Genomic DNA, 25,774 nt, shown 5'->3' with positions numbered 1-25,774 from the left:
TAACCAAACATCATAGAACTTTGAACCAAAAATAGGGACTCTGAATAACAATAGATTCTCTGAAAAAGAGAACAACAGAACTGAAATGCAAAAACGCCAAAAGAAAAATATGGAAAACCAACAACAAAGCCAAAATTGGAAGATGGCATTAGAACCCTAGCAAACCAAAACACTGAATTTAAAAGACAGGATGATTAGAGAGATTAAGTTTTCCAAAACAGCATTATAAAAAGAAAATACTATGCTATAAAAAAATCATGTATAAAAAGTGAACAGAAAAAGGGGAAGCAGATGGCTTAGCATAGATTGAGAAAATTCATTAAACGTCAACAAAAAAATACCTCACTGAAACAAAATTGTAATAAAAAACTGAAGGAAAATAGCAATTTTGTTTGAAATAAAGAAGAGTAGAGGAGGAACTTCAATTTCCAAGGAAAATCTATGACAATTATACAGGTTTATTTCATACTTATAAGAAACCAATGGTTTCATCTGGAATATGATATTCTGAAAAGGCAAAGAAATAGACTGACTTCTTAAACAGCAGCATATTCTGCTAAGTCAAGTCTAAAAATCACAAATAATTTTATGTTCATAAAAGGGAAGAATTAAAACCATTCTTTCAAGAGATACATAGTAGATAAATACTAGCAGATATATAACTAGCAGTTTTAGCACTGAAGGCAAGCTTCACAAAATGTGCCTTGGGTCAAGCAGCCGTAAAATATTCTTTCAAATCAACTTTTAAAAATGGATAATATGGAAATGTATTTTGCATGACGATCTGTAAAATGAGTATCACATTGCTTGCCTTCTCAAGTGGTGGGGTAGGGGATGGAGGGAGATAATTTGTAACTCAAAATTGTTAAAAATTAGTGTTAAAAATAAAAGTTAAAAAGAATTGAACATAACAATAAAAAACTTTGCTGAAAGAAAAAAAAAATCAGCTTTTAAAGACAAATTAATTTGGTAGCTGGTTCTCTAAAACATAAGGTATAATGAGGGAATATATCCTCAGACTCTGAGGTGAAGACAAAGTCTCCTGAACATTTCAAGGCTGCTGAAGGGCAGGAGGGCAGAGTAAGGGTAACAGAGGAGGCCTGGGGAAGAGTTCACTTAGAGTGCAGCCACAGTGTTCCCACTTACATATCTTGTAGCTTCCTATTTTAAATAATTATTCTTGCTAACTAGATGTGCAGCTCATTTGTTTCCATGTTGTTGAAGGAAATATATATGTTATCAGTACCCTCTGAATTTCGATACCCTAGGGCAGTGATGTCAAACTCAAATAGAAAGTGGGGCCACTAATCAGTAGTAAGGATGGCTGAAGGCTGTATATTGACAAGTTTTAAAATGATATTATCATTTTGTTGTATTTTTATTTATTTTGTTAAATATTTCCCAGTTACATTTTAATCGGGTTCAGGCTCAGGAGTATTGGGGGTCATCTAGGTTCATAAGTGGAACTGGAACACTTTTCTTGTAAAGGACCAAATTGTAGACATTTTAGGCCTAGTCAAATCTAGGCTATTATGTAGGTACTTATATTACAAGAAAGAAAACAATTTCCACAGATTTTCACTGACAGAATTGACATAATAATAAGGACAAAATTTTTGGTAAAATAGGACCCCTAATGAGAAGATGGTGTGGCCCTCAAGGCATTGTTAAATTATACCTGTGTCACTGGATTTGTAAAGAAACTGACAGCCAAGAAGTGCTGAGCCTGGATTCTGAAATTCCTGAATTCAAATTCAGCATAAGATATTTACCAGGTGTATGACCCGGGCAAGTTACTTTATCACTTAATTTCCTCCTGCCTCAGTCTCTTCCTCTGCAAAATGGAGATAACAGCATCTGCTTCCCAGTATTGCCCTGGGGATAGATGAGATGGGATTTGTAAACCTTAAAGTGCTTGTTGTTACTACTACTACTAAGCTTAAAGAAAGAAGGGGAGGGGCGGGGGAGGAGCAAGTGTTTCCTTCCTCCTACAAGGAATGTTTATTCTTCACTGCAAAAAGTGAATCAAGCTTAATAATAGTTCAGACAAATTCACTTCAGGCTCCCAAGTGTCTCCACTGTATTGGAAGGATAGATTAAGACAAAAGTGGTCGTTGTGTCCCTGTTTGCAAATAGTTTTTCAATTCAGAATGTCATGTTCATTCAGAGTTACACCTCCCCTCACAGAAATTTTGTGGAATAAACAAGACTTACAGGAAGTTCTGAAGGTCAGCCAATCCATCCCCTTGCCTCCACATAAAATTATACTTAAATGATCTCAGAAGGGTAGTTTGCCCTTCAAAACTGCCACATAATTTGCAAGGTCTGTACCCTGCCTAGGAGTAAAATTATAAAATTCATCTAGCAGCCTCCTCCTACAATCCTTTTCCATATCTTGAATTATCTTCTGCAGAAGCAAAGAAGCTGCTTCCCCTGGGAAGGGGAGGGGCTCAAAATCCCTTCCTATGTAATGGATGAGTTCCTGTACTTCAGAAACTGGAGAAGTTGGCATATGAATCATCCTGCAGCTGGTTCCATTCAATGAGAATTTATTAAACGCCCACAGCATGCATGACACTATAATATGCTAATTAATTAGATCAGTAGAAGGACCCAAAAGAGAGACATACGCCTTAAGGAGAAAAGATAAAAATTTAAAAAAAACAAACCAAAACTGTGGTCTAGCTGCTGATCATTGTTTTATCATTATTTTAATTAAAAAATAACTTTTATGGTAATGCTTTTTTTCATAGAATTAAATCAGTTTTAGAGTTGGAAGGGACCCAGTAGCCATCTAGATGTCAATGTCCTTTCTAAACTCTAGAGCCCAGAGTCGACCACTAGATGTGTTCTTGTAAGAGAAGTTTTTGGTGTTATTGTTCAGTTGTTTCAGTCATATCTGACTCTTCATGAGCCCATTTGGGTTTTCTTGGCAAAGACACCGGAGTGGTTGGCCATTTCCTTCTCCAGCTTATTATACAAATGAAGAAACGGAGGCTAACAGGATCAAGTGACTTTCCCAGGGTCACACAGCTGGTAAGTGTCCGAAGCCAGATTGGAATTCAAGATGATCCAGCCTTTTTTCTACTGTGATGCCTAACTGCCTGGCACATAGCAGGGACTTAATCAATGCTACTTGGCGGGCTTGACAAACCCAAAATTAGTTTATGATTGCATATACACAACAGCAAAAAACAGTTTAAAAGTGAAAAGAATGAATTGATTTAGTAGATATTAGTTTGCCCTGACTCTGTTCTGTTCAGTTCTGGGCACTACAGGTTAGGAAATGTGTTGACAAATGAATTTTCAGAGAGTAGCTGAGACGATGAAGGACCTGGCGTCCATCTTGGAGGAGGATCAGCTGAAGAAAATGAGCATAGTTAACTTGGAAAAGAACTGTGGACTGGGACTGGGAAGGCAGAGAACTGCTTTGAAGGGCTGCCATTAGGGGCTAATAACTGGAAGGATAAAATTTTCAGTTAGAGCAGTAGATAGAGCATTGGGCCTGGAGTCAGGAAGACCTGAGTTCAAATCCAGCCTTAGACATTTAATAGCTATATTATTAAATGCCTGTTTTCCTCAGTTTCCTCCTCTGTAAAATGGGGATAATAATAGCTTTTCCAGGCTGTTGTGAAGGTCAAATGAAATGATGATAATAACAATAATAAAGTGTTTAGCATGGTGCCTGGCACACAGTAAGCACTATATAAATGCTAGTAGTAGTAATTAAGGACAGCAAGTAAAAGTTGTAAAGAGGGAAATCTAAACTTGATGAGGGGGAGTAGGGGGGAAATTCTAACAATAAGAGCCCTCCAGAAGGGAAGTGGACTGCCTCTAGGAATAGTGGATTCCCCAGTAACAGTTTATATCTTTTTATAAGACCAGAGGACTTCAGATGTACCTTCTAACTCTGAAATTCTCATTCCATGTTCAAATATATCCACTTCACCTGGAAGCTCTCCTCATCTGCAGGCAGCCAATCCAGTTTATCAATTTAATTCAGCTATAGGCATTGATTGGTTTTGTGGCTGAAGCTAAGTGGCAGGTTGGACTTGGTTCCTCCCAGGACAGAAATCATCCTGTCACCATGGAGACCAACCCTGCAGAACATTATACTAAATGACAGTCAGACCAATTCTACCAGAAAGTGGTCATGTTAGAGTTGGCTCTGTGGTCCGCAGCAGCTCTCAGCTTGTGCTGATAGCACGTGTCCAAGGCACATAATAAGTGTTGAATTAATTACCATCTCAGCTAGAAAAGGAAAGCTACCCTCTCAGAATCCACTGGTACAATTTCTAAAATTCTATGTATCCACTTCATGATGCTATAAAAATAGCCATTTTTACTTATAGATCCAGTCACATTCTGTGCATAAGAAATTATCAGTGACTCCTTATTGCCGCCTGGATAAAGTTCATAAACCTCTGCCTGGCATTCAATACCCTCCATCATTCAATGCAGCCTCCTATCAGTCTCCTCCACATTCTCAATGCCTCATCCAAACCAGGGGACTCTGTGCCACCCAAAGATGTATCATGCTCCTTTGGCACCTTTGTTTGGGTTGTTTTCCTGGCCAGCATTGCCTTCCCCACAAATTACAATTTCAAGGAGATGGAGAGTGAGGAGGCATTAGATAAATACACAAGATGCATTTAAAGGGGATGCAGAAATGTGAAAGCATGGATCTCCATCTGGAAACCTCAGATCAGAACCTCATTTTGGTTCTAAACTTTCTAGTCTTTCAGTTATCTTTCAAATCTGAAGTTCTGGAACTGACCTTGGTTCATTTTGTTTGATCAATCAACCACTAATCAGGAAGTATTTATTAAGCAACTACTATGTGCTAAGGGGATAAAGCAAAATTTTAAACAGTGTTTGCCTTCAAGGAGTTTACAGTCTATAGGGAGAATGTATGTATTATGTGCTGTTATACATACTCACACATCTACGACAATAACTCCCAAGGTGATTTTTCTGATGATGGCAGGAGCAGCTGAGGGGATCCAGAAAAGATTCTAATCCTACTGTAGGAGGTGGCTTCTAAACTGAGTTTTGAAATAAAGAATTAATTTCTTCAGACACTGGTGAGGAAGGAGCATGCTCTATACAGAGGGCACAGCCTGCACAAAAGCAGAGATGAGAGATCAAGTTCTACATGGGAAGAATAGAAAGGCCTAGAAAGGCAGGTTGGAGCTGGGTTATAAAGTCTTTAAGTGTCAAAAGAATTTGTATTTGATTCTCCAGGTAACAGGGAGCCACTAGAATTTGTTGAGCAGGGGAGTGACATGGTATGTATGATCTGTGATGAGTCCTTGTCAGGGTCATCATTTCATAAAAAGCCCAGGCCACCTATGCTCTGCTCCAGACTTTTCTACCTTTTCCCATTAGAAAATAAACTTCTCTTATTAAAATATAAGCCCCTTGAAGATAGGAACTGTTCCTTTGTATTTCTATGCCTAGCATTTAGCCCAGGGTCTGGAACATTTTGTTGTTTAGTTATTTCCACCATGTCTGAGTCTTCATGACCCCATTTGGGGTTTTTTTGACAGAAATACTGGAATGGTTTGCCTTTTCCTTCTCCTGTTCATTTTGCAGATGAGGAATATGAGGCAAACTCTGTTAAGTGACTTGCTCAAAGTCACAGAGCAAATAAGTGTCTTGGGCCAGATTTGAACTCAAGAAGATGAGTCCTCCTGAGCCCAGATCCAGCATTCTATCCACTGTGACACCCAGCTACTCCTGGCACATAGCAATCAATAAATGCTGTTTTCTTTCTCTTTCTTCGTTTCTTTCTTTCTCTCTGTCTAATTAATTGAAGAGAGAAAAGACAGTAATAGTTTAGAAAGATACTGCAATAGTTTAGGTTAAAGATGATGAGGGTCTATATTAGGGTGGATACAAGATACTATAGAGGTAGAAAAGGCATAACTTGGTAGCCAACTGTTTACATGGGGTTAGGGAGAATGAGATGTACATGATGGCACCTGTATTACAAACCTGGGTGAACAGTATGATAGTTTTTCCCTTGGTGGGATTATGGAAGTTCAGAATAGGGTTGAGTTTTGGCTAAAAAGCTCTGAGTTCAGTTTTGGATATGTGGAGTTTGAGATATCTATGAACATCTCATTCAAAATGTCTGATAGGCCATCGGTAAAGTGGAGGTGGAGATGAGAAGAGACTAGGGGTAGAAATATAGTCCTGAAAGTCATCTGTATGGAGGTGATAATTAAATGCAACATCAAGGCAGGTGAGAGCACTGAGGAACTATAGACAGAGAAAGGTGCACAGGACAGCCTTAGAATATATCCACTACTGGGGCCATGACTTGGATCATGAGTTTAGCCAAGGAAACTAAGGGGGAGCAGTTATATAGGTAGAATAGCCAGGAGTAATTAGTGTAGGACCAGAAAAAAAAACAAAACAAAAACCAGAGAAGACTACCCAGGAAAAGAGAGTGGTCAACAGTACAGCAGAGGAACACAAGCATGGGAACTGGGAAAGGCCATTGGATTTGGCAATTAAGAGATCACTGTTACCTTAGTTAAGTGATGAAGGCAGTTTTACTGAGAAAGGGATGTGTGTGTTCATCCTTCATTGCTGAAGAAATGATGCCATGACTTGCACTTGACTTTGTTTTGGGTGAGGGAGGGCTGTGCAGGTCATCCATCAGCCTCCCTTCTCCTCCAGAGCCATCTGAATCCAGTGACCAGATATTCATCAGGATGACTGGAGATGACCCAGCATGAGGCAATAGGGGTTAAGTGACTTGCTCAAAGTCACACAGCTAATGAGTTTCAAGTGTCTGAGGTGAGATTTGAACTCAGGTCCTCCTGACTCTTGCACTGGTGCTGTATCACTGCACCACCCAGCTGCCCCTGAGAAAGGGATAAGAGATCATGGTCTGAGGGTCAAGTCAGGATTTTCTAAATATGGGTAGCACCCCCCATCCCATTTAAGGCAGCAAGAGAAAGTAGAGAGGGTTCTGAAAACAAAGAGCCCTCTGTCTTTTAATCCTAAGTACTTACAGACTGAAAACTGTGGCTCAGTTCTTGTATCCATGAATCTACAGAACAGTGCAGCAAAATCTCCACTTGTTTACAAAAAGACGACACTCTGCAGATGAAATCTGCACCAAGCGTGTGTGTGCAGTGACCTGACTGTGCAGCAGGCGGCGATCCTGCCTCACGTTTAAGTTCTGCTTTTGGTGACTGCGACATAACAGCTAGTTTCAGCCAGTTTCCAGGCAGGTGAGAATCCAATAACAAGATCCTACGTAATCTCATTAAACTGCTTCTCAGTTTGAAGAGGCCCTTGCTTTTTAAAGGCTGTTTTTTCTTCAATCAGATAAAACGCTTTTATTGAATGTGCTCTGACGTAGTTTGGGGGGCTGAAGGGATGGGGGCAAAATGAGAGACTTTTTCTGCACCAAACCAGGATATTAAAGCACAGCAGGGTATATGGATTAAATCTGGAAACACCCAAGTCATGTGGTGAAGGTAAAATTCGCAGTCTAGTTATCTGACAGGATCTACAAAATTATGATTACAATGAACCGATGCCAAAACTAGATGAAAAGAAATAAAACTATGCGGCAGAAGTGATAAGGAGTTTGGAGACAGGCTCAAGTAAGAGTAGCAAAAGCTCGTTAATTTAATATTGACTAATTTATAGGTGTCAAAAAAGGAAGCACTTGTTATTCCCAGGTAACTAGCAGGGGTTGACCACTTTTTAAAAGGAAGGAACCCATTTTTAATCTATTCTTAGAACAGGCCTTTTTTTCCACACGCAGAATCTTCTACAATTTCTGAATTGGAAGGGGCCTTAGAGACCATCCAGTCCAACCCATATCTCAAACAAACCCCCTCTGGCCTTTGCTTTTAAGATCTGTCTGTAGTGAGGAACCCAGCGTCTCCAGAGGCAGCCCAGTTTTGCTTTTAGAGAATTTGTGTTTTTAAGATTTTTTTTCTTATGTGAAACTGAATTTCTGCCTCTCTGCAACTTCTTCCCAATTGTTCTGCTTTCTGGGGTCAAACAGGACAAACCTAATCCCTTTTCCACATGACAGCCTTTGAAATACTTTTTTTTTCATTTTTGATTTTAGATATTGATAATTTAGTTTTCTTTGAAATACTTATACTTATCAGGATCTACCTCACACCCAGTTCTTCTCAGGATAAATATTTCCAGTTTCTTCAACTAACCTTTGCATCATCTTGAAATACTTCTCAACTTGGTGGGTGCTTTCAAGCTCATCATATCCTTCCTAAAATATGACACCCAGAAGTAAACATAAAACTCAAGATTTATTCCGACCTGGCAAGGTACAGCAGAATTATCACTTCCCTTGTTCTTGCCACCTTGCCACTCAATGTAGTCTAACACTGCATTAGCTTGTCTGTGATCTATATGGATCAACCGTTAATGGTTTTCCTTCCATGCCAAGTAAGGATCTTCTACTGCAGCATTTTTCCCCTGAAGAATACTTTGGACCCAATCACCACAGAATATAATTTGAGCAATGTTGTTAGAGTAAAAATGAGTAAAGAGACTTAGGTACCAATCTGGGTTTTCTATTACCTGTGAGACTTTGGGAAAGCCCCTCTTCATCTATACAATTGAAGTAAAGTAAGTACAACAGTAGAAGTGACAACAGAACATGGTGCCCAAGTCTCCAGTCTCTGCTTTTCTCCCAAAGTGAAGATTTTGAAAAGTTCTTATGGGCAGAAGTAGATTCACAACTGAAAATTATACACACATGAGCACAACATCACACTCCATTCTATATGGCTATTCATTTAAAATGATGGAGTTCTTGAGTATTGTTCTTTCAGCACAGAAGTTAGTTGGAGAGTCTAGTCTTCCACTTAGATCTACCTCTGGCACCATATCATGGCATGGAGGTGAATGCCATGAGGGCTATGCTTGTACCATCCAAGCTCCAGTAGGTTCTACCATACTGTAAAGACTTTGCATATGGGCTCAGTCATAGAAAAGATAACAGCCTTCTAAGGTCCAGCTTACCCAAGTTCAGAGAGGCTCTCTATTGGGTTCTTTAGAAAGCAATATATTTGTTTAGTCTTAGCAACTCATAAGAGTTGCAGAGGCTGTGAGCTCCACTGATGGAGGCAATATTCACATAAGGAAAATCATGGACCCATGGAACATTAATATATATAGAATCCAGCACAATAGTTGTGATCAAAAATGTTTGAGACAAGGAGTCTCAAATACACAGCCAGTAGGGCAGAAACAGATTAAAATGTAACTGGGAAATATTTAACAAAATAAATAAAAATACAGTAGAACACAGGTGGTGTTGATAAATGATTTTCTAAGTCAATATGTTGCTTGCAAGGATCCTTACGTACAGTTTAGTGGCCCTTTTTCTATTTGAGTTTGACAGCACTCATCAGTGGTATCAAATGATGTTAACCAGAACAAAGGAAGATGGTTTGACAACCCACCATTATAAAGTACTAGAAATGGTCAAATTTCTAGACCTTAACCTCATTTTACAAATGAGGAAACGGAGGCCCAGAGAAAGGAAATTACTTGAGTATAACTCACAAAGGAAGTGAATGATTTATCAGTTAATTTATTATTTCCAACATCTCCAAATTACATTTAATTGTGCTGGTTTATGGTCTTATAAACTATAAAGAATATGTTAGGAAATAAAGAATTGGATGATTACTATGTCAAGGTCTAGGACCTAGCAGTTGAAGGGGTTGAAAAGCTTGTTGGAAAACAAGGTAAGACTTATTGACAGTTCATTTGCATCTGTTTCTCTTCTGATTACAGTGGGAGAAATTACAGATGACGACAAGTGAGAGGAGGAAAATAGTCTGCTCTGTCACGTTCCACATTATTGCTATCACCTGTGTCGTGTGGTCATTGTATGTGTTAATAGATCGGACTGCTGAGGAAATCAAGCAAGGCAATGACAATGGTAAGGCTTTCTTTCTCAACTAGTAAATTCATCCATCCACACACACACACACACACACACACACACACACACATATGTAGTGTCTGCTGGTATCTTCCAATTGTCTGAGAATGGCTACCTAGGGTCAAGGTGTACCATGGTACATAAGGTGTACACTGCCCTAAAGTCACAGCTTGAGCCCTCACTCATGTGATAATCTTTAGAAATTGGAGGACACAAGGAGTTCAAATCAAAGATACTTAATGAAATGTCATAGTAAGCAAGGAAGCATTTCTCCCATAGACCTAGGGCACACTCTCCCACAAATACACAGATTGGCAAAGGGAAGATTAGAGCACACACATAAGGAACTCATAGTCAATGTACATGAATAAAGGGGCAAATCATGACTCCAGTGATGTCTTCTGGGGATTACTCCTTCCTCTTCTCTCTTCATGCCTCCTTCACCACTCCCTCTTCCCATTCTTCTCAGCAGAAGACCTTTTCTTCATACTTTAATAAGACAATGAGAAGCAGTTTTCCATGAGCTCTCTCATTTCACCTACTCTACATTTTAAAACTCTTTGACATAATTGTTTCCTTCTTTGTTTTTTCTAATCTCTGATGAAGAGGTGGCTCTTCTCATCAAGGTCAGACCTCTGTTTCTAACTTGGATTCCCTTCCCTCTCATCTCCTCCAGCCACAGTCCATCTTCAGTTTCTTCCTTTCTACCAGTTCCTTTCATATTGACTAGACACAATCAACTCTCCATCTTTAAAATTCTTCACTGCAACTTCTCACTTTCTTAGTCAAATTTCTTTAAAAAGCTATCTACATTTATCATCACATACTCTCCTCTTTTTTGACATTATTCCTCCAAACTTAACAGAGATCTCTTAATTGATATAACCAAACCAAAGCCTCCAAAGGACTTTGCTGTGTTCCCTTACAACTGGAAAGAGGCACAAAGAGAATCACTATGTATTATGTGCCTCACTAGATTGCTCATCTTGCCTACTTCCAGTTTTAGCTCTGGGAAAGGCATGTACCTTGGAATAAAAGGACTGCTAGCTTAAAAAAGTCTATGACCTTGAGTTCTGGCTTCACTATCATCTTATGCAAAATGAGAGGTTTTGGAGAGATCTCAGGGGCCGATTACAGCTATATAATATAATACCAGTATTTGAAATACATCAGTCATTTAAAAGTCATAGCAACTACCCAGGGAAGAGGATGCTATTATTATTATCACCATTTTACAGATATGCAAACTGAGCCTAAGACTTATTAAGTGCTTTCCCTTGCTCCTTGTGTTTAAGCAAGAAAAATGAGAAAAATGTATTTCTGATTGACAGAGTTGGAAGAGTCTTTCCAACCTTCTCCAATAAGACAGACACCTGGGCCTCAGAAAGGTTAAACCCAAGATCACACAAGTGATGGCCACTGAAAGTGGAATCTGAACCCAGATTTTCTGATAACATCATTATTCCCACTGTACATGGTGCCTTTCATATAATGGATCTCATTTTAAGAGAACATTCTGTTACAGCCAGATTAGTTTTTTAAGTGCAAGACATAACTTAGTAGTATGTCTTCCATTGTTATCTTTTAGGCTGTTCTTATATAACCTGATGGAGTATTTCAATTCCATAGTTCCTTACTGTAGCTGCATGGAAATTATAAAAATAGAAATCTTACCAGCACTTGGAAAGTTCTACATTTTTTTTAAAGGCCTTGTAATAAACTGACACCAAGAGATAGAAAAAGGAGCCAAGTCAGGAGCAGGGCATCTATAAAGCATTGCATTTGCATTTGCTCCTGAAGGTTCCCAATAGCATAGAGACAAGACTGAGTTTCCTTGTCCTCCCAAGCCTGCTTTTGCTGCAGAAGGAACAGATACTGGGGTAGGGTAGATGGAAGCTTGTGTGAGTCTGAAAGTCAAAATTACCCAAAGAATTCCATGGTGAGACTTTTCAGTGTATACCTAGATTTGTCATACCTAGGATAAGTTTCCATTCTGAAGAAAAAAATATTAAATCCACACCCCTCCCCCGCCAAAGACTCACTATTAGTTTTATCTTCTTGTTTTTCTGCAAGTAAAAACAAATATCAGAATCTGCCCTCTTGGTGGCAGCAACACATCCTAGTTCATATCCTAGCCTGGGTGCTGAGCGAATGAAAGTGGCTCCTTTCAGAGCTGAAAGCTCTGACAGCAGCATTTTGCAAGTGCTAGTGAACTCTTATCATTCTCTGAACAAAATGAACTTTTCCAATCCCACCACATGAACTTTAGGTATAGACAGGGATGAAAATTCTTCATTAGCCTCTAGACCTAGGAAAAAGTGTTATTCTTGGCTGACTTGAAGTCAGAAGCCCTAGGGTTCCAGATTTGCCTCAATCACTTGGTAATAATTTTTTTCCCTCTGTAAAATGAGACCCCTATAACACTAAAGGCTCATTCTATATAAAATGAATTGGAAGAATTCCAAATATTTTGGTTTTGTTTGGAAGGCCTGCATTACCTGCTTGCTGGTGAACCAGCCATCTTGGAACCACTCCCTGCTTGTTGCATAACTAGATCCTCTCTTCCCCTGCCTATCCTACAAGATCTTTAGGGCCAATAGTGTCTCATTTCTTATGTATCTTACAGTTCTGAGCATACCAAAAATGCTCCATTAAGGGAGAAAGGGAAAAGAACTGTATCACCTCTGCACAACCCTGGCTAAGGACAAATCCAGCATCCCAAAGATAATAATGTGGTCCTCAGTACACCCGTGAATCCAATCGAGCACATCTTAATACATGTTCATCCTCAGCAGGATGTGGTAACTTCTCTCACCATAGTGTGTGAGGTTACCAGTGGCCTCCAAGTTTCTTCTCTAGCCCAGAAAAAGGTGGAGAGGAAGCCTTTATTTTCTCAAGGGTTTTCTTCCAGGTGCTCACTATATGTATGTAGTGTGTGTGTTGTGTGTATGTGTGTGTTTGGGACTGGCTAGATGGCAAGGGCTTACCAATCAGGATAGCTCAGTATCAATACTCAGTATTGGAAGCTCCTTGAAATCAGCGGACCGTCAGCTTTTTTTCATCTTTGCATCCCCAGGGTTTAGCACTGTCCTTTGCACACTGGAGGCAAGTAAGTACTTAAAGTAATGTTTCTGGAATTAAAATGAACTGAATTAGGCTAATGTCCTTAAGGTAGCATTGGAGACTGTAGGTCACCTCCTCTTTCTGGATTTTCCCTCATCTCATCCCTCTTGTCGCACCTCCTGTCTTTTCCATGTCTCCTTTCTGGTCTTCTTTGCTAAATCCTACACCATTCTCCCAATCCTTTAAATATGTTCCTCTAGATTTCCTCAACCCTTTCTTCTGTGTTGGTCACTCTCTCCTTCTCAGAAATCTCATTCACTCCCATGCATGGCTTCACCTATCACTAATTTGCACGTTAACTCCCAAGTTTTTACCTCTCATTTGATATCTCTGCTGAGTTGTCTCCACTTGCTTCTCCCGCTGCCTTTTGGGCAACTTCAATTCAGTTTTGTCCAAAATTAAGCTGGTTTTCCTGAGACCTGCTTTTCATTCTGTCTTCTTCCAGGCAGTAGGTGTTAACACCATTAATTTGCTTGGTCTCTTAATTCTTCTGATTTCCTCCTTTTCCCAAGGCAGTTTAGCATAGTAGTGGATAGATAGAGTGCTGAAACTGGAGTCAAGAAAACCCAAGGAAGACCTCAGATACTAACTAGCTATGTGACTCTCAACCTCAGTTTTCTCATCTCTAAAATGAGGATGATAAAAGTATCTAAATTCACAGGGTTGCTGAGTGATTAAAGGAGGTAATACCTGTGATGCACTTTGCAAACACCTTAAAGCACCATCATCACATCTCTTACTTTGCTCACTCTTCTTTCCTGCCATTAGCAGTAAAGTAAAACCACCTTAGCGAGGTTACCAAGCCACTCACTCCCACATACATGAACTATTGCAATTTCAATCAATCAACAATTTAAGCACCTACTATGTAGCAAGCACTGTCCTATCAACCACCTGCTTATTAAAACTGGTAGGTGGTCTTAACACTTTCCAGATTTTTTTCTGTCATGTCACTCCAATGAAAAATTTAATCCTTTTAGTTTAGAATTCAAGACCTTGTACAATTTAGCACCAGCCTATCTTCCCAGCCTTCTCTCAGTCTTCTCTGCCACACTTCAGCTAAGGTGTCCTTGAAATACTATGCTTTTCCACCTGGCACCCTTAGGTACTGAGATACACTGATCAGTGAGGCCTTGTCATCTAGCCAGTCCCAAACCTTGTCTGTTAAACTCCTAATCTAGAAAACATAACTATACCATCATAACCATTGCTCCTAGAAAGCTGTCTCAGTTGCTATGATGTCCCAAACCAAAGCAACCTTCTTAGGTTCAGGCTCAGACTCTCATATAAGGGGAGTCTCTTCCTTTAGAATGCCCACTCCTTGAAGGCCCGGGCTCCTGGTAGACAGAAAAGAAAACTTGTGCAATGGTTGCCCACTGGGGAAAAACCCATGACCTTGCCTTTTGTATTCGGGTCCTTGTCAATGAGCACAGTGCCAGATACCTAGTAATCTAATGCTGAATAAATGTTTTTTCATTTAATTTAATCACCCACACTCAATCCTATAAACTGTCTAGAATTTCCTTACCCAAACATCTGTAAAATTCCTGTTCCCCTTTTGAAGTCCAGTTCAAACGCTGCTTCCTTCAGGAAGTCTTCCTTGTCTCCCTCCCCATTTCAAAGACTACTTAGGTTTGCAACTGTTTATGTACTCCTACATTATTATGGTAGTTATTTTATATGTACAATGTCTCCCTGGACTAATTCCAAGGAAAGTGGGGATCTTGTAATGTGTTCGGCATACAGTGGGTACCAAATGTTTGTTGGAGTTATGTTAGGTCTGCATTGCTGATATAGAGAAGAGCTTAAGGGGTGTCTTCTCATTGAAAGAAATGCCCATCTCTCCTTTTCTGCCTCTCTTCTCCTAATAGCTTAAGTTCTTGTATGTTTTCTTGCTGTTCCACCACAGGTGGTAAAAGCTCACTGAATGCTCTAGGGATCAGACCTGCCTCCACCTTCCTGTTCCTTGTCCCTTGGACATCTCTGCCTCTTCTGTAGGATTAATCTATTTAGGCCTCTTTTACGCCTCTCAGCAACGTCTACCAGGAAAAAAGGATCGATGTTTCATGGTCTCTGTATAGTTCTACCTGGTGACAGGCAAAATTTCATTAGGGGATAATGAAATGAGTGTGGATGGCAGTATCTTTCAGTGTCCAATTTGGATTCACCATTTTATGGCCTCTTTTTTATTTTGCTTTTTAGCTTCCAGGCCTAACCTTTATTCTCTGGATCTATGAGCTTTGTTTCAGAATACTTATTTCTGCCCACTGCAGTAGGGACAGTGCATCCAGACTAGGGTCCCCTGATTGGCTGCCAGTGAGTTACTATCCAGTTTCAGAGAGAAAATGCTTCCTGATTGGATTTCAGACAGCCAGGTGTTTATCCTACATGCTTAATCTCCAATTTCATGTAGATCAATTATATTAGAGGTTTGTGGTGAGGGAGAGTTTGAGCCTAAACCCCTGCTCACATACAAATGATCTAAGGGGAGGTTTTTCTCTTCCCATGATTGTCCAAGGCTCGGTTACTATGAGAAGTACAACACTTATCAGGTTTCACAAATGGCTGTGGCCACTGGTGCTTAGACTGAATCTTCTGCTTCTGGAAGTCTGCCCAATGCATGGAAAACTTTAGATAGGTTTTTAAAACTTGTGATACACAGGAATTATTCCTAGCAGGCCACTGATGGCCATTCCTATACTTACAGTATCAGATAGGGAAAGATGTTAGGACCAGGCCTGAAAAATGCAGCAGAATATGGGCAGATGCTATTTGACAAAATGAACTTTTTGGAGGGTGCAGGGGAGCGTTCTCAAGGATTGAACCTTTACCTTTGATTTCTCTTTCCTCCCATTTTCACTCAGGATCATAGGATACAAATTACTTCACCATTTATAAAGCAAATCAGGTAACTAGGCACCAGGATTACAAAATAATTACATATTCCATGCCTTCAAGAAGTACGGCATTTTGTTGAGTGCTGGTTATGCAGACAGTACATGAAGAATCATTTAGTTCACAGATTTAGAGCTGGAAGCATGAAGGTTATGTAGTTCAGTGGTGTCAAACAGAAATGGGGGTCACTAACCACTGACTTAAAAAACCACCTATAACATGTTCTATTGTATTTTTATTTATTTGGTTAAGTATGTCCCAATTATGTTTTAATCTGCTTACTGGAGCAGCACATGGTCTGCAGTCTGACACCTCTCATCCAGCCCAGCCCCCACATTCTTTCAGCAATGAGGAAACAGACTTAGCGAGGATAAAAAAAGCCCTATCATTCCATGCTGCTTTTTTGGCACACAGTTTGTTCAAGATTAGGAGCAAAGGTAGAAAAGGAGATTCAGATTTTATGCTTTATATGTTGAAATGGGATAGAATATTTGTAGCTGTAAGAAACAGGGAAGAGTAAATAAAAGATCTGGTACTGGAACTGAACCTTGAAGGGAAGAATTCCGAAAGGCAGAAGTGAAGAGAAGGGGTTCATTCTGTGTTATGGTCTGTATGGGTATATCCTAGTGAATGTGGGAGGCTGCTGGTACTACAGGTTGGTTAGAACATTGTACACGTGATGGCAAGTAATGTGAAAAAGACTCCAAAAGTAGTCATAGCACTTGGAGATGGAAGGTATCATGGATGCTGTTTTGTCTGATACCTTCCTTTTACAGAGAAGGAAACTGAGACCCAGAATAGCAAAGCTGAGTTCCAAACCCAGGTCCTCTGATTCCAAAGCTAGGACTCTTTCCACAACACCACAGTACGACTTCTATTATTTTTACCTGCTTAGAAAGACACAATAGTTCCATTTTGTCCATTACCAACACCAAAACAACCAGGTTAGGTTGTAATGTAGGCTTCTATCTCTCAACATGACAATGTAAGATGTGATATGGCATGATAGTAAATTCCAGGTGCTAGTCCTGACAAGACCCCTGTGCTAGCAGTGTGACATAGGCAATTTACCTTTAGGGGCCTCAGTTTCAAGATTTGTAAAATGAAGTTGGACTGATCTCTGAAAAATTTTTCCAAATCCAAAATTCTATGATTATAGATAGTAACCAATCTCCTAAATGTTCTCCCAGACTACAGACTTTCTCCAACTGATTGTGTATATTTTGCTGCTGGATTACTATATAATTCTGATATCTTGCTCAAGGGCCTTTCTTGGCTATTTCATAAAGTCATAGGACCATGGGATTTAGAATTCATTTTTCCTGATGAAGAAAATGAAGGCTAAAGGATGTGAACAAGGTTATTATACAAGTAGCTCATGGAAAAGTCAAGATTTGACCTTATGACTTCTGATTGACTGGGATGGTCATGCTGCTCTATCACACTGATGCTCAAGATCTGTGATCTAACATTTTAAATCTTCCATAATTTGGCTTCAATTTACCTTTCTTGTAGTATGTGGGTACCTGAGGATATTCCTGAAATCAAAGTCTCTGCACAAAAATTACAAGGGGTGTTAGAAACTCTTCACCCAGCATTTAAAGTCCTGGAAAATCTGGCTCTAGTCTACCAATCACGTCATATTTATCATTACTTACCTTCATGCCTCTAAGTTCCAGCCAAAAAACACCTCGTTTTTCTCTGAATTGGACATTCTATATCCTTTACCCGAAGCTGTGCAAAGGCTGCCCCCTGCATTTAGTGTCAGGCACACCTTTTCTTCCTGTCCTCTTTGCCCTATGCAAAATCTTTCTTGAGCTCCATAGTTATTAGTGCCTCTTCTTCAAATAATAATATATTTGTCAGCTGATTCCATTCTGTACCATAAGATCTTAACATCCTTGAGACAATTCTTGTGATGGGGGTTGACCTGGGGAATTAGGATTGAGCATATCTAGATTAGGAAATTACTTTACCTAATTCAAGTATGCATGAAAGGTAAGGGCAAGATTCTGAACCAAAGAGGACTATTTAAAAAAAAAAAAGTTTGGAAGAAGGGCATGTTTTGGACATTGGAATGAAAGCTTCTTGTGAGAGTAGAGACTTTTTTTTTTTTTGGTCTTTCCTTATTTCCTCAATGTTTGGCACATAGTATGTGCTTCACAAATGATTGATGATTTGACATGTTGAGTTTAAGGTATTTGTAAAGGTGAGCTGTCAAACAGTGCCCCCAATATTTTCAAGTGCTTCCGCAGCTGATTAAAATGTAAGTGGGAAATATTTAAGAAATAAAAATACAACACAGATGTTAATATGTGGTGGCCTGCAGTGATCCTTTCAGTCTGTCAAGTTTGACATCACTGCTGCAGAGCTTGGTCTGAATTGTCCAAAGGGTAGTTGGTTGATGTAGGTCTAAGGATCATGAGAGTGCATGTTGGATGTATACATCTGGGAATCAACTGCATGGAAATGTAATAAGAGCTAATGAGGTCATCAGGAAGAGATATGAAAAAAGGAGCCCAGGACAGAACCACAGGATACATCTACAATTGTGAAAAACCAGCAAAGGAGATAGAAGAAAAGTCCTATAGGAGAAACAAAAGAAAGAGCAGTAGCCAAGAAGCTACAACATGTAGACTGTAGAAGGTGATGGCCAACCATGTCAAATACTTCATTTATCAAAAGGATGAAATATGGGAAAGGTTATTGGATTTGGCAATTGAGTAACAACTCTGGAGAGGGTAGATTCAGTCATCTGGGGAGATTGGAAAGCCTTCTGCCGAGGGCTGGGGAGTGAGAGAGAGGAGAAGCAAACTGCACCAAGTATAGATAACTTTTTCTACACTCTGCTTTGTTGTTATAGATGAGAAAACTGAGACCCAAGGCTGAGAATGATCAAAGGTGTTTCATATCTTCTGACTCTGCAACTAGCCTCTTACCTTTGTACCACACTGTTTCCAAACAATTTTGGTACTTCCTAACTCCCTTGCATTTGTATTTTTATTTTCATATTTTGGTTATATTGAATCACAAATTCTAGCAAAGCAGTGGCTATCATTCTGTATCTCCGTTAGTGCTTGGCATGGCTTGGTTGAATGATCTGTAAATGGGTCTCAAGTCTTAAGAAATAAAATCCTTATACTATAGCTTTAATCCAGCTTTTAAACTGGATTAAAAAAGGGTAAATTTAATTTTTTCTTTGGGTCACCACTCAAATGCTTCATTGTGACATGGTGATGATCCTGGGTGTTTCAAGAGTATGCCTCCTATCATGATGAAAACTCAAGTATAAGTCCATCAAAAGACAGTCTGTGTCCTCTGTTAATCAGCCTAAGCTAAGTTTATAGATCCTTATTATCCCCAGAGGAATAGCTTTCAAATGAAGGTGTTCCATCCCCCTCCCCCCAGTTCTCTCCACCACAACAAATCATGAAGTTCACCTACGAAAGAAGGGCGGCAGGATCTACATCAACAAAATCACAACCAGTGTTAGCATGGCTGTTATTGGCTTAATCCATCCTATGTCAACTTTTACTGGATTTGCTACATTTTCAGAGTAATTTATAAATCAAAACAATTTAAAATAAATCAGTCTTGAACTCCTTCAAGAACATTTGAAGGCAAGTAAATTGTCCCACCCAATATATGGTTGAGTATAACCCCTTGTTCTGCTCTCACAAAGTCTACATGAAAAATCAAACAACAATTGTTACATGCTAAACTTTTTCTCCTAGATTAAATATTTTATGATGCCCCCAGATGCTTTTCCCTCTTCTGTGAGAAAAGAAAATTAAATTTATATTACATGAGGCATGAGCACATCTGAGATTATCTTATCTAGCCAAATCCCAATTTTGGAAACAATTGTGCTTCCTCCTTTATCTTCAATTTCCCTAATTCAAACATTCTGGTGGAATGCTATGATGCATTATTTATGTGGGTTAAAAAAGAGGAGAGGAAATCACTGCACATAAGGGAAAAAGAATAAGTGTGGACAGCCAGGATGTCCCTGGGATATCACTGTTCATGCATCACAAAGGAACATAGATCTATTTTCAAAATACTACCTATTGGTTCATGTGAGTGTCTTACACGTAAGGGCTAATGTAAATGTAATGAAAATGTAACAGAGTCATAATGATGTGGAAAAGCCACTACCAGTATTCTCATACATCTTTCTAAAACTAGGAACTACAGAGCAAGTGCAGCTTTTCATTAGTAGAAGAAACTTCCTTAATGGGAATTCCCAAAACTGATAAAATCAGATTTTGACAACCCACCTCCCCCTCCCCCAAAAAACAAAACCGATTTAGATGTTTTTACCTTCTTAGAATATTTACTAAAGTCATTTTTTACTTTTTTCTTTAAAAAAAAAAAACATCAGAAATATCTCCACTTGTAAACCATAAATTGTTTACCTCTTTGGGAACACTTTAAAAACAACACTTTTAGAGAAAAAAAATCAATAATCTATGTTTTTAAAAAACCATTTCACTCAGGACAGCAAAATGGCCATTCAATAAGATGCCTCCTATGAATATTAAAAACCATGCCATGATTCAAGATGAACTCTTTACCTACCAATCCTCTGATTATTCAAATCAGGTGAGAAATGAATAGGGAGAAATATGTTTGTTAGGTGTTGGCCACCAACATGGAAGACGCCCAGATGAAAGAGGGATTCCTTTTAGATTATGAGGATCTCCAGATACTCCATTTTGTGAATGACATTGAGCCAATGGCATCAAGCCACGAAATGGAACTACTATCAAAATGAGATCCACCAGCACCCAAAAAAGTGTAGCTTGTCTAGATATTTAGGAAAACCAAGTGGATGATAAATGTCTATTGTCCAGACTAGGACAGAGATTCAGATGGATCAATGTATGTATTTTTCTTAGATACATATTATCTACGGAGAAAAAAATGGACCAAATTTGAGTAAGAGAGCAGGCTGTATTGCCTTTGAAAAATTGATTCTCCAGGTGACACTGTATGACAAATTATGGAATAAAAAAAAAAAGACTACAAAGGAGTCACGTGGCAGGTTATCTTAAGGGCAAGAGGGAGATGGATATTACCAAGAATAATATTGCAGGAGAACAACATAAAGGGTAGCATACCTGAGAGATACGTGACATTTCAATGAGATCAAGAAATAAAAGACACTAAAAAAGGTCTTGTCTTAAAACAAGTATAGATAGAAAGTACACTTCCAAGTATAAATAATATATATATACATATATATGTATATATACAAATATATTATAAATCTGGACAAGAATGTACTTTATCAAGTGAATTGGGCTTCATTGCCCCTAAAACCAATCAAAGTCCTTGATGTTATCATATTTGATTCGTCCTTCAACTTTACCTCTTACGGAAGTCATAAAGCCTTGTTGATTATGTGCTTTCCCATCTCTGCCCCTTCCTAGTTCAAGGTTTATTACTACCACCCTGCATTATCCTAATAGCATCTCCTGATTTCACTCTCTGTCGTATCCAATCTTTATGCCTTTGCCATACTCAACATCTCTATGCATAGGTTGAATCTTTACTTCTCTGCTAGAGAATCTTCATTTGCTCCCTCTTGACAACTGATCATAAGGTCACAAAGAGAAAGTGGGGAAAGAACCTTGAGGTCAGTGAGGCCCATGGAAGACACTCAAGTTCATATCAGGCATTAGAAATGAGATTTGGACCCATACCTTCTGACTCCAGGACCAGTCTTCTTTCCAGACTTTCTCCTCTTTGCCTGGAGTTAAAACTGTCCAAAATCTGGGGTTATCCTACCTTACTAACTCCTTCTATTTTGTGCATCCACCATATGGAATTCTTTTCTCTCCTGTAATCTCCTGCTCTAGTGCCCAGTCCTCACTTTCCCATGATACTAATCATGTCTGAATTAGCTGATCACACAATTTGATTCAGGTCTTCTGATTCCCCAGTCCTATGTTCTTTCAACCATATAAAGCTGCCTTATGCTACTCCCTGGTGTAGAAGAAACACTGGTTTTGTAGCCAAAAGACTACAAAAAGTTCAAATCCTGCCTCGGCTCCCTCTGTGATAATGGGCAAGTCATTTGACTTTTCTGAAGCCCGGTTTGCTCATCTGTAACATATGGGGGTTAGAGGAAGTTAACCCACTAGCTCTGAGCTAGTTTCAGAGCTCTTTTCTCTCTCTGAAACCTATGACCACTTCTGCCTAACTAGAATGTGGCTCCCTGAGGTTGAGGCAGCCAGCAGGAAACATCCCCCAACATATGAATGAAAGGAGGAGTTTTTTTTCTTACCAAATCTAAGGAATGTGTACTCTTAAAAGGAAGAAGTAAGGTCAATTTTAACATTTCAAAATCATTCTGCACACAGAAAGAATGGCCTGAAAAACGCTGTCATATTCCATAATTTGAGCTTCTCATTTTAGGAATACAAGCAATTCTTAACTGTATCACACGGCTTTCTCGTAAAACCACAGTTACAAGTAATTCCATTGCAGTGCATAGCACTTAACATTTACATAGGACTTTAAGGTTTGCAAAACGTTTTACACAGGATCTCATTTTATTCTCACAAATCTGGGGTGGGGCTGGAGTAGTAGGTGCTATTATTATCCTCATTTTAAAGTTGGAAGAAATTGAGGCAATGACATAGATAATAAGTGTCTGAGGCAGCATATGAACTCAGGTCATTCTGACTCCAAGTACAGAACTCTGAAATAAGGTGAGGTCAGTAAGTACTGGACTGGGGGTTTTCATCTCATTGGGCTTCAGTTTCTTCTTCTGTAAAATGAGTTTGTGGGGCTAGAGTTTCTCAATGTATTCCTTTCCATCTTTAATGTTATGTGACTCTCTGGTCTGATGAGAGGATCACAGGGGGAAAAAAATCAAGGCTAAAGCGTATATCTATTTTATTCATGATTGCAAAGGAGCTTTTGTTCAATGAGAATTATTGATTGTTCACTTTAAAAGAAAGGAGTCATTTGAAATAAAACTACCATTAGTATGAGGGGAGGGGTGACTTAAACACTTCCCAGGTTCATATAGGCCAGAGAACATTCTGTCCCTTAAGAAAAATACACTGAATCCATTAGTTGAGCTGAATGCCAAGCAGATCAAAATTAAAAGAAAGTTGGACTGATGGTACAAAGCAATTAATCAAGAACAGCAGCTTTCAAATGTTAAATGATTTTCAGAACTGCAGACAGACACAGCATAAGCTGTAACTGAGCAATCTCCCCTGAACTGTTTTTGCTTCTGCAGCGTAAGTGAAGTGTCTCTCAATAACCACAGCAGAAGGGTACAACTAAGCCCACACTTCCTCATATTTATTAGGGATGCCACTATCTTTCCAATCACACAGGTCTGCAACCTCGGCATTATCCTCATGACTTACCACTGGCTCTCCTTCCCCTCCATCCTAACTTCTCTCATCCTTTTTCTCTTTTTTCTCTCATTCTTCATCATTCTTTTTCACTTGGCAACAGCATCTTACCTAATGAAACTTGGCCATTCTGGTTCTCTTCTCTCCACCTAGCTACCAAAATAATCTTCTTAAGGCTCAAGTCTAAATATGTCACCCCCTTAGGAAGCTGCGGTGGCTCCCTTTTGCCTATAGGATTACACATAAAGTCTGATTCATTTTGGCATTTAAAGTCATGCACAATCTGGTCCCAGAATACTTTATATATATAAAAAATATATATATTGATGCTTTTTATTTTTATGTCTGGATATATTTTCAACCCATCCCTGGAAGTGAAGCCTTCTTTTAGAAGGGGGTAAAATTATATTTATATGGTCTACCTCCTAGTATTAGAGAAGGTATAATTCAATTTAATCTTATAACAAGCCAATAATTTTTACAACTAAAATTTAAACAGAGAGTAAGTATTATACTTTCAGCTTGGGATTTTTATGGGAAAAAAGTGTGTATTTTCTTTTTCTACTTACTACTCCAGTATTAAGTATAAGGTAGTTATCACAACTTTAAGAATCTAGATACCAAGACTGTCTAGTTTCAACACTGGGGAAGATGTATGGGGGAAATGAGATAAAACAGTTAACACATTTAGAGGAAAAGAGTATTATATTAGCTAATAAAACATTTATTAAACACCAACTATGTGCTCATTTTGAATCATTAAGAAAAAGGTTCCTATAATCAAATATTGTTGTTAATTGAGAGCTAGCATTCAAGCCATCCATTTATTACCCATTTCCAAAGAATTAAAGTAGAATTAAAGGTCTACTGGACACAATGAAATCTTTCTCTGATGATTCATTCAGGGTTACCATTTGGCTTACTGGTTACATTGTATTGTACATGGTGTTGTAACTGTGCAGACATGGCATTTAACAGAGGCTCAACTGAAATAATGCCAGATAAGCCAGCTTTTACTGCAGAAGCAATACTCTTCCAGGCCGACTCCTGAAAACTAAACTCTTCAGTATTTTGATGTGCCCTTTCTACTGACATTGGGGATGGTTTGTAGTAATAGTATGAGTGACTCAAGTTATAAACAGATAATCGGAGAAAAATACTGTCTGCAACATGGCAATCAGGTTCTTCAGAGTACTCAACATTGGAACTGCAGCTTTAGATCAAAACGCAGAAAACACAGAAATGTCTAAAAATTTGGAATGCCAAAGAGAAAAATATGAATAAAACAGCAAGAACTGTGAAGTTTTCAGGTTTGGTTTTTTTTCAATGAAAGCTGTACTCCACAGCTTAACAGCATTTTACTGGCTTTTAAGAAAACCATACTACGCTAAAGTAAACTTATTTCTTCAAGTATAGCTTGTTCCATTCATTTATAATGGAAATCCAGGCAAATTAATTGGAGAATAAGGAATGGTCAGACTTAAAAATCTCATCAGACCCAAGTACCAGCTTCCTCCCCTAACTGCTCAGGCCAAATTCGGGTTAATTACAAGCCCATCAATTTTAAGTGTTATGCTAGTCAAAGCAATTTCCACCTATTAAGTTAGAACAAATGCCTTTAGTTCAATTTTCTTAATTAAGAAAAAGTTGTGTAAATATACAAACACACCCAACATTCCATCAAAACCAGATCATTAGACCCAAAAACTTGCACACCTAGATGCAGATGTGAAGTGATATTATAAACCTTCATCTGCTTTTGGGATGAATGTAACTGTAATTAAATCTGAAATTAGATCTGATGAGATAATGACATCTCACCTGATTAGGTAGTGCGTATGACCCTGAGCTATCATGAGAAGAAAAGCCACTTTAGGTTAAAAAAAAAAAGCAAATATGTAAATTTAGAATGCCATTTCTGGTATAGAAATTTGTGATTTAAAATTTCTTTTGTTTTAGTTCCAAATTAAAGTGGATCTATTTATCATCTCTGACACAGATGTTCTAGTCATCCCTTTCTTGGAATTTACTGACAAGTTTTAGACTTTTTCTGGCTCTAAACTTTTCAGAGCTAATTAATGACATGCACTTTTTCTAGAATTGCATGGTTCACATCTATTCAATACAACATGAAAAAACCAGAAATGCCATGCCATTGTAACCTAGCCACTTCATTACTCTGACTGGCACCAAGGGATAGTGAGTTGTTAACCACCTTGCAGTTATAGAGTATTTTTAACTTGCAAAATGCCTTTTGCTTCACAACACAATATGGGTTAGTCAGTTTTATTTAAATGACTTAGGAGTTAAAAGGAAAAAAAAGTTTGAGGTCTGAAATAGACAAAAACAATTAGCAAATTCATTCATTTGGATCTTGCTTATGCTGCAGAAGCAGTGCAGAGACTTGACTCAAAGTTAGGAAACC

The 25,774-nt window shown here is 38.7% G+C and overlaps 1 protein-coding gene across 7 annotated transcripts in view; it reads left to right on the top strand.

Moving 5' to 3' along the window:
* MARCHF1 (membrane associated ring-CH-type finger 1) overlaps positions 1-25,774 on the top strand; it is a 663,012-nt gene that overhangs the window by 629,490 nt on the left and 7,748 nt on the right. For all 7 annotated transcript variants that reach the window (XM_072621551.1, XM_072621552.1, XM_072621554.1 and 4 more), the window contains one exon: positions 9,802-9,949. In XM_072621551.1, coding sequence (XP_072477652.1) covers positions 9,802-9,949 — 148 coding nt within the window. The remainder of the gene's footprint in view (positions 1-9,801; positions 9,950-25,774) is intronic.

Source organism: Notamacropus eugenii, chromosome 6 (genome assembly GCF_028372415.1).
Source record: "Notamacropus eugenii isolate mMacEug1 chromosome 6, mMacEug1.pri_v2, whole genome shotgun sequence".
In the NCBI taxonomy this organism is placed as follows: domain Eukaryota; kingdom Metazoa; phylum Chordata; class Mammalia; order Diprotodontia; family Macropodidae; genus Notamacropus; species Notamacropus eugenii.
Note: the sequence above shows the minus strand (reverse complement) of the source record. Positions and strands in the feature narration are given on the sequence as shown.